At 42.5% G+C, this 10,353-nt stretch overlaps 1 protein-coding gene across 1 annotated transcript; it reads right to left on the bottom strand.

The window, feature by feature from the left end:
- Positions 1-50: 50 nt before the first annotated feature.
- On the bottom strand, positions 51-9,914 carry fbxl5 (F-box and leucine-rich repeat protein 5). The gene is made up of 11 exons (XM_080000135.1): positions 9,797-9,914; positions 8,925-9,140; positions 8,241-8,336; positions 7,036-7,231; positions 6,735-6,920; positions 5,268-5,393; positions 4,800-4,954; positions 4,617-4,699; positions 3,896-4,513; positions 1,790-1,938; positions 51-1,220 (listed from the first exon to the last, which is right to left on the bottom strand). The coding sequence occupies exons 1-11, from the start codon at positions 9,878-9,880 to the stop codon at positions 1,144-1,146; spliced, it is 1,986 nt and encodes a 661-aa protein (XP_079856261.1). The 5' UTR covers positions 9,881-9,914; the 3' UTR covers positions 51-1,143.
- Positions 9,915-10,353: the final 439 nt, after the last annotated feature.

Below are 10,353 nucleotides of genomic sequence, written 5' to 3'. Positions count from 1 at the left end.
TTAACGCCCATGCACGAGTCTGCGCCACAGTATTGACAAAAACAACCAGAAACCTTTGAACCCCAATACTTTAATTGTTCCACATTACCATTAAAATCATGCGTAACGTTTGAACGAGCAAAACAAAGTGTCTTAAAAATTGAATGCAGCTCTGGTGAATGGTGCCCCGTGCTGGCATTCGCCGTTAAGAGCAGGTCAATCCATTACAAATGATACCAAATTGAACTAAACCCAAGTGACCATCACCGTAGTGGAGGAATTGTCACAGCTGTTCTCTAACTTCGCAGACTGTATGTGATCACTGGTCATTTTTTGGCCCGCTTTGTGGAGTGCTTGAGGCTAAATCTTGAAGCAAAATGTAAGAATCTTGTTTTTCTTAACAGGAAACAGTGACCAACAACATAAGTTTTGGATGGTTTTTTTTTTTTTTAAACTGTATGTACTGTATAGCATATGAAAAGTCAAGACTATGGAACATGCTGTAAGAAGTCTACAGGACACTCCAGACATATGCTGACCCTCCTGACCAAGAACCGTTTTTAAAGCCATGTCCTCATTCATATAACTTCAATATGGAAGAAAACAAGTCGATTCAACCATCATTCATGTTAAAAATTACCTACCAGGTGACAACATTGGTGCGTGTATAGATAAGGGTGAAGAAACGCCTTGAAAAATAAAATCAGTTACTGAAACCAATTGGGTTATAGGTATGATTGTGGTGAAGACGAGTGAGACTATGACCTCATAATAAAATACAAGTTTTATATTTAGTGACAAGGGTTTAAGGAGCGTAGCTGAACTCACTACAGAACACAGAAGGTACTTGGTGCTCACATTTTTCTATTGTTTTGTAACTCAATCAAATCTGCAAAACAATTACTTTTCCGAAAACCTCAAAATGCACCAAAATGTACATTTTACAGATACTTCAAATCCCACGCCGTTTAATACTTTCCTTTTCGAAAGGAGTATTTCCTATAATCGTGTGGAATGGGAAAGCCAGGAGCCAACTTTCTTTCACAGTTTCATCCAGAAACTGTTTCTTTTTTTTTTTTTATCAGCAATGTAATTAACAGCGAATGGGAATCATCAGGTTAAAGTGCAAAAGAAGCAGACGTGACAGGGTGAGAGAGCGGCGGGTCACTCCCCAGAGCGGCAGCAGGCCCTGAAGCCGCACTGGAGGTTCTGGCAGCCGCTGGCTGTGTCTGCGTGGGGTCCTGGGGACAAAAGTTACACCAGTTAGAACTGACCTTCTGGATCCCAGGACAGGAGGGAAAGGCACAGGCTTTTGTAGATTTACTGTTAAACATAAGAATGTAAAACACAACGATTTACTTCACGTGTTACGATAGGCTGAATCAGTAAATACTGAAAGCACATGGCTGCTCCGAAACGTCCACTTACCTTCCACCTCACAAGACCAGCACCAGTATATTAAGGTGCTTACAATGGGAGACGTGCTGTGTGGGTGGGATCAGTGATGGGATCACAGTCATCCGAACAGATCACCTTGCATTCATTATGACAGTGTCATCAAATGTTATCAATGAAGTTTTTGGCAAAGCTTCTCTTCCTCAATTACAAATGTATTTCATGCATGTACCTTGTCCATTCCTCACACTAGGGTGGATGAATTTCTGTTTTTTTTGGGAACATTTTAATGGTGCGCATGAGCACAGTGCCAAAACGTTCTATTGATTAAAAGGTCACGTTATAATGACGGGGCCGAAAACCTCAACTCGAGGTTGACAAAAAAAACACAAAGACGTCCGTTTCTGTGTGTTACCGTTAATGTTGTCGCAGTAATAGAAGTGCTCATCGTTGAGAGCTGGACAGGCAGAAACCAGCTCCTGCAGCCCAACCTCAGTGACGAAGAGGCAGCCGGACAAGTTGAGATGCTCCAGGACGGGAAGCCCCCCATGCTGAGACAGAGCCCTGGAAGGAAGGAACACACACACACACACACACACACACACACACACACACACACACACACACACACACACACACACACACACACACACACACACACACACACACACACACACACACCATTTGCTATGAAAGGTCCCCAGAGCCACTCATGGTATTATGCTGAAATTACACAAAACTACTAGCAGTTTTATCGAGTTACTCAAATTGTGGAACGGCACATATTTTAAAAAGGCTATGAATGATGCTGCATCCCATATGAAATAAACTGAGCAGATGTATTGCTCCTGGTTTGACTGTCCAGCATAGGGATCGCTTTGCTGTGTTTATTACGTCCTTCTCAGTCCCTTTAGGGAGTGAGATTATAAATCACGTTGTTGAGCAGCACAGGCGCCAGGACTAAGGTCTTCTGATAGTACTAAACATGTTTCATATTTTTGGAAATATATCAGACACTAAATAAAAGTCTGTGAAAACCTCTGAGTGTGCACAGCTTACTGGATGTTTGAAATTGATATTGGAAATGTGTCAGACAGATAAGTCAGTAATTATTTTAAACTTTCGGTAAATACATAAAATACGACAGTTAATGTAAACATATCAGAGTAATGTGACAAAGTGTTCATATTGATCTTATTGACAGCTCTTGTTTCTCTATGCCATAGACCTCACCAATTCCATGTTATTGAGTGATCTAGATGATGTAAATGGACCCAGTGTAACCATATCCAAATACCTATGTACACCAATCAGCCACAACATGAAAACCACCTGCCTAATGTGATCGTGTATGACCTCCTTGTGCCGAGAGAAAAAAAAACAACAAAAAACACCATTATCCTGCTGAAAGAGGCCACAGCCATCAGGGAATACCGTTGCCATGAAGGGGTGCACTTTTTCTCTAACAATGTTTAGGTAGGTGGCATGTGTCAAGGTAACGTCCACATGAATGCCAGGACCCAAGGTTCCAGCAGAACGTTGCCCAAAACATCACACATCTGCCATAGCAGGATTAACTTATTCGGCAATTTGTGCTACAGGAGCTCTTCTGTGCCATTGGACCAGACGGTCTAGCATTCGCTCCCCATGTGCATCAATGAGCCCATGGGCGCCCTTGACCCTGTCGCAGGGACACTGGTTGTCCTTCCTTGGACCACTTTTGTTAGGTACTAACCTGTGCATACTGGGAACAGCCCACAAGACCTGTTGTTTTAGGGATGCTCTGACTCAGTCATTTACCCATTTTTGCTGCTTCCAACACATCAACATCAATAACTGACTGTTCACTTGCTGCCTAATATATCCCACCTCTTGACAGGTGCCATTGGAACGATATGATCAATGATATTCACTTCACCTGTCGGTGGTTTTAATGTTGTGGCTGATCGGTGTATATGGGGTGTAACAATGCACGAATACGTATTGAGCGGTTCGGTACAGGGCTCGCGGTTTGGTACAGATTCCAAGGAAAAATCACTCCGTAAAGTGGATGAACTGAATTATAGTTTTAATTTCAACAGCGAGAAATGTATTATTCTCAGTGCTGTTCAACTCGACAGCACACCCTAAGATGGGATGCAGGAGGCAACACATACACTAAGAGGAAGCATGAGTCCCGTTATGATCTTCTCAAGCCCATGCATTGTAGAAAAAATATATAGTTTATTGTTTTGTTAATTTACGAGGTTTTACTGATTGTATTTCATACTGCTATGAAACAACGTCGGCATTGTGTTTAAAGTCTAAATAGATCCTACATTAATGATCCTAGTTTCATGATAAATTGATAAAATAAAAATTGCGGTGGATACATTCTCTGGATGGAAAATGAGCCAAACCGTGACACCACTCTGTCGTATTGAGCCGAACCATGGATTTTGTGAACCAACCTATAGACCTGTTTTGCTATGTTTGAAAAATAAATTAAAGAAATATATAGCATTTGTCTGTCCATGTTCACCTCAGGCCCAAATCGGTGACTTGGTAGCATCCGGAGAGACTGAGAAACCTCAGTGGGCGTTTGGCCTCCGACTTGTCAGTCCTGTGTCTGGCCTCAAGGCACTGCAGGCCCTCAACGAGGCATTTGGTCTGGTCTGACCCGGTAAACGTCCTGAGGGTCATTCCAGTGCTGCAGCAGGTGGAGTGGCCACACAGCATCTCCGCAGAGACGGCGTACTGGTGCAAGTAGGAGGCGTTAAAAGCAGTCCTGTGTCTACGCCTGCCCCGCCTGCAGCAGCACGAGCCTCCTCTGAGCTGCGCCGCCTCCGTGAGTTTCCTCCCCTCGGCCGCGTCCTCAATGTCCTGCAGGTCTGAGGGGTCCAGGACCCACACCTGGGTGCGTCCAGCCCTGTGCTTGAAGATGAAGGCCTGCCGTTTCTTCCTGATGGGGTGCATGCTCCTCTCATCCAGCAGAGCGATGGGGAGTGGGGGGCTCCTGAGGAACTTTGCCCCTCGGTCGGAGCACTTTGGCAGGCTGCCCAGCGCAGTGGAAAGCCTCTTCAGGGTGTGGTCAGTGATCTTCTCACATCCCGACAGGTCGAGGTGATCAAGATACTGACACGCCCTCAGAGACGCCCAACTGAGAGAGAAGGGTAGACGAGCAGAGATGGATGAAATTAAATACCCCTTAAAATGTGATATTGCACCCTACGGAATGACACAATAAACACAAAGACACTTACGAGTCAAATGCATCATCTGTCACATCGGTCTGGGTTAGGTCCAGGTGAGTGATGTTGGGGCAAAGAGCTAGAATCTGACGCATCTGGAAGAGGACAGATAAATGATTGACAGTTAAGTCAAACTCATTGGGTCGTTGTTGTGTGGTTGCTGAATGAAGAGAACGGTTGTATTACTCCACGTACCATCTTACTGGAGACCGAGGAACTGTACGCCAGAATGAGGGACCTGACAGAAGAACCCACAGCCGACAGAAGGTTCTGGATGATCCCTTTCAGAAGCTTCTTCTCCCTCTGAGCAGTGTTAATTGCCAAAGATTCCTCCATACATTCAGTCATATCTGCTTTCACACACACACACACACACACACACACACACACACACACACACACACACACACACACACACACACACACACACACACACACACACACACACACACACACACACACACACACACACACACGATAAGATTTAGGTTCGTCTTTAAGTTTAAACTTGTATGAGTTCCGAGGTAGGAGCTATATCAGGTGTTGGCTAGATGGACCATACTTGTAGTAGGAGAAATGCATCGAAGCTTTTGATGCCAAAAAGAAAAACGTTATTCTGGCTGTTTCCTTGCTTTATTGTGCTTTGTTGAAGAGCAAACTCACCAGACTCATCCACATCAGCGTCCTCATCCCAATCCTGATAGGCTTGACCCTCGTGCTGCCTGCTCTTCACCCACTCCTCATCTGGTTCCTGGTCCAGGTCACCAGGGGGACCACTGTAGTAGTCACCTACCCCCCACACACACACACACACACACACACACACACACACACACACACACACACACACACACACACACACACACACAGTAAAGATAATTGTAACACAATGCAATGTATATGTATGTATATGTATGTATATGTTTACAATGTAAATCAAAATGATTTTGTAATGTAAAGGACTGTTTACATAACTGGCATCTAGCACATGGTCACACAAAATGTGAAATCAAATTTATTTGCTAGAAAATAAATAGTTTATTGTTAATAATCAACAAGGTCACACACACATGTAAGCACGTATTCCTATGATGATTCACAGACAATGAGCAATATAAAAAGACAAGTCAACACTGTTTTATGTGCATGTGGTTTGAGGCTTAACAAATGTCTTGCATGATATTTGCAAATATATCATGTGTACCTTTACTTCAGGTGTCACTTAAGGAATGTATATTTTAATGACCAACTACTTGGTGAAAATACAAAAAAGAATTAAATTAAAAAAAAAAAAAAAAAAAAAAAAAGAAGCTAAAATTGATTTGTGAGAAGCTATTGTATAAATAGCATTCGAAAGGTAGAATATATTCTTCATCTTCACGGCAGCACTATGTAACTTTTGGTATTTGGCGCCCCTACAGTTCAAGTCACTTTTAAACCACTGTCATAAAATTCGGTCTGGTGTCCGAAAATAATTTATTTTATCGGACAAATTTTAACCTTATCGGCCACGTTTCAATAACAGGTTATGTTAGAAACTTCGATATAATGCACACCTAGGTTGCAGTGGCCCTTGCACGGACCTCGCCGCTTCAGCAAGTTGTCAGTCCACGGCTCCCCCAGAGCCCAGGGAAAAGAGGGCCCCGTGGGTGGTAATGGAGGAGGAGCCATTCTCCATATTACAAGTCAGTGTACCACTAAAGTGATATTGAAGCTGTTGTTTTAATGTAAAAAGTTAGATGGTGTTCCTTAAATCAGGTTTTACCATCTCCAATTTAAATAGGCAATATCAATTTGCACAACACCAATAAATCTCTAAACAATAAAACCTCTAAAAGTTCAAAAGTCCAAATAACAGACAGACTATACTGAAAGTAAAAACAGTGAAACAGAGTTTTAGAAAGTTTGCAAAGTTATAGGGCAGAATATTTTAAGGTCTAAATTTCGAGGTAAAACAAATAGTCACTTATTAACGACAAATCAGCTGTTTTGGCAACTACCCATCAATAGTAACTTAGTCATATTTGTGTCATATGAGAGATAAAAGGGTTTGTAATTACCCTACTACCCTGGAAAACAAAACTAAAGGTAAATGTCATAACAAGGTACAAAGTAACAGGCCACGGTTACCTCTGGCCCAGCGTACGGGGTAGAGGTGCCTCCACAGAACGCCCGTCTTGGCGAGCCCTGACCAGGAGCTGCAAACTTGACTGCAGCGACACAAGTTTTCAGGGCCCAAGTAACGGAAAATCCTCAGAATGATCTCTGTTGGAAGCTGCGAGATGTGGGTTGAAGAGGACTCATTCTGCTCCAGTTCTGAGAAACATACCAAAAATGCAGTCGGATTTCATTAAAAATGTCAGAACAATAAGTCAACAAACACTTATCTCTCTTGGGTGCAGACCTAAGGTCACGGAGAGACTGGACTAACCAACATCCGTCTTCTCATGATCAGCGTATTTGAAGGCTTTTTGCAGCTCCTCCGCCTGGCTCCACAAACTGAGTCCTTTCAGCACTTCGGCTGCACTGTCCCACTGCTGCTGGCTGCAGTGCTGCGCTATCACCTTCTTTTTGATGTCCTTAAGCTCCTCATAGGTGAAGTACTGCATCAGCATGGGTTGAAAGACCTGCAATGCAAATGGAAACCTTACAATAGAATATGCTACAGAAAAATGTATGTTCATGAATTTTAAATAGAATTGTTATTCATGTAAATAAATAGGGCTGGACGACATGGCCAAAAATGCTATCACAAAAGGTTTTTTTTATATTGATCGATGTCGATAATTATCACAATATATATTGAATCATAATAATGCTCAATAACTATGACATATATTGAATAATAATAATGCTCAATTTACAGTTTTAAGTGTATTCTCATGGCTTTATGTTAAACACTGAAAAGATCAAATAAAAAAACCAAAAGAGAGATAAGTAAATAAAACGATGTGTATATATATATATATACATACACATTTAAATATATCATATAATCTTCATTGTCATCTGAGAACAGTCCAAAAAGTTCCCGAATCTGCGCTTTGTGATTATATCTGGGGACGTTGGAGTGGACCAAGGGACTCTCCGACCGTGTCAGACCAGACATCACTGAAAATTGTGGATTCTTTCTTTAAATTGCTTTGCGGGGATGGGAGCCGTGCCGGGCTGGGGTTGGGGTTGGGAGGAGGGCCAGGTCAAATTCAAGTTGGTCTTTGAGGAAGACCTGCCATGTCAGCGCCGGTGGGGGCCTCAACCCCACTCCACTGTGCGATGCCTGGCCAGAGAGCGGATGAAGCCCCGGTGCACCTGCTGTACGATTGGCTGTTCATGTCACATGTTTGTTTCTCTGCTGTACGATTGGCTCTTCTTGTCGTGTACATAGAGGAAAACTGACTCTGTATCGAACTGTATCAAAAATAAATCTCAGAAATGTATCATCGTTATCGTGGAAGATTTTATCGTGAAAATGACAAGATTGTTTTATCGCCCAGCTCTATATATAAACAACACTCATTTTTATATATAAAGAATATATGCTATAACTCTTTTTTTATATAAAGAATATATGATTGAACTATTTTTTATATAAAGTATATATGATTTAAAGATTAGACGATTAACAAGTTTCAATACCTCTTCTTCTTCCTTCATGTGGGGCAGAAAGTCCTGTGTAAAGGCCTCAAGTCTCTCTTTAAGCTGCCGGGCATAGTTAAGCTGCTCACACTCATTCTGAAACACAGACATATGCATACAATATTATTATGTAGGTAATGAAATGTGTGATTAACAACAGTATAGTCATCAGTTTTTAACTCATCTACAAATTTTGCCAAATCAGTCTTTAAATACGTCCATTTGACATTTTATGAAGTTAATCAGAAAGTGTGTCCCTGCAATGACTACAACACTGTAGCCAGCAACCAAACAAAGGAAAACGGACCTGACAGTTTGCTCCTTCAATAAACTTTGATGCACTGTAAACATACTTAAAAGAAAATATCAATCTTATGGGGGGAAGAAAACAAGTTTTTAAGTAATTCCTTCACAACACATGAGGAAACATGAGGAAGAAAGAGAACAGGATCTAAAACGGGGTCTGTTCTACAAGTTTCTCCTGTTTTTGAATGGAGCGGAAGTTTACATTAACACAATTGCTGCATTCTGGCCAGCACAGTTTTCGGGCTTTCCAGTGGCTTGAGAGAGAACTCTCTGCTCTTTGTGTTCCTCAAGGATGATCAAGGCAGTAAAACAGGTCCCAGCGATTACACCCTGAGTAGTAATGACATTAATGTGTTCCCAACATACTCCAATATTTACCTTAACATTGCTCAGCCCCTTCTCAAAGAGGGAAAGCATCTCAGATAGCTTGTTGTCCGAGTGCACGTTGTACACAGTGCAGCTCCGTTGCTGCAGCTGACCGATGATGTACTCGTTCTCAATCTGTTCGTGCATCTTGAACTCATTAAAGGTGACACACAACGACTGGAGAAATGAGCGAAAATCATTGTTGTTGGAGAAGTTGGTTTTAGACAGCTGCGGGAAAAGATGAAAAAAAGTCAGTATGTGTGTATCGACAGTTAATTTTCAATGGAGTCAATTTATACGGGACAACAACTAAAATATATAAACATATGGTTGTGGAATATAAGGATTTAACGAAAAGAAAGCGATCAGCTCAAATAACCGTGATCAGACGATGATGTAATAATTGTGACACCTCTCGACTTAGATTAATACCCACGGCCAATAATAGTAATCATACTGCTCCTTGCCCCCTGCTATAGCCTTTTAATTTAACTTATCCTGCCCAACGAATACTAACCACATATTCTGTATATGCTGTTTTTTTGTATTTGTTTACACCGTTGAGCTTGTTGCTGCTAGTTGCCTGTACAACATGCGCCACACCAACCCTAACCCAAACAAACGTCTTGTATATGAAAATGTACCGGACCCAGTACATAACAAACAGATTGAGCTTCAGATTCCGATTCCGTGAGAGGTGTAGTGCCACACGGGCACGCTGTGTAACAAACAAGTTGCATGGGAGTTAGCCTGCGAGCTAAACCTGTGGCTAGCACTGTCCTCAAGTCCCACTGGCGAGCGTCTGTTCGGCCGCTGGGACGCGCGACACCCTCCTCCCCACCCCTAGCCAGTAACCACGGACTCCGACATAAACTCCGACGAACCTTCTCGCAGTACAGGCGCACCAGCTGCTTCATCCGCCAGTGCGGGCCGGTGAAAACATCCACCTCGTCTGGAAAAGGAGCCATCTTTCCTCGCAGCGAACCTCAGTGCGTCACTGGCATGGCGATTATGGGCGGAGAGTCACGTGACCGCGGCTCCTCTCGCCCTGGGACCAAAAAAGAAAGTGCCCCCGCGCCACAGCGTCTTTATATAATATTTAGATGTATATAAATACTGCATTCATGTTTATACCTACAGTGTTTTTGGAATGATTCGTGTAATTTTCTCAGCGACTGCATTTGCAATTATTTTGCTTTATTTAGCAAATGTCTTTTGTGTATTTTTATAAACTTGTATATTGCAACCACATTTCACACATCAATAAATGTGGACAAACAAACCTTTCATTATTTATTTTTTTTCCCAACTAGACAACGCTGCCGTTGTTGTGTCGGGGCTGGATAACGTAAGAATATCTCAAATCTCTCCGTAGCGCCGTATACTGACGTATAAGCATTACTCGGGTGGTCGTCGCGGTGCGCCGCGGAGCCGTGCATTC

The sequence above is a fragment of the Zeus faber genome (assembly GCF_960531495.2).
Source record: "Zeus faber genome assembly, chromosome: 1".
Taxonomy (NCBI): Eukaryota; Metazoa; Chordata; class Actinopteri; order Zeiformes; family Zeidae; genus Zeus; species Zeus faber.
The sequence above is the reverse complement of the archived record's forward strand: the minus strand, read 5'-3'. Positions and strand labels throughout refer to the sequence as shown.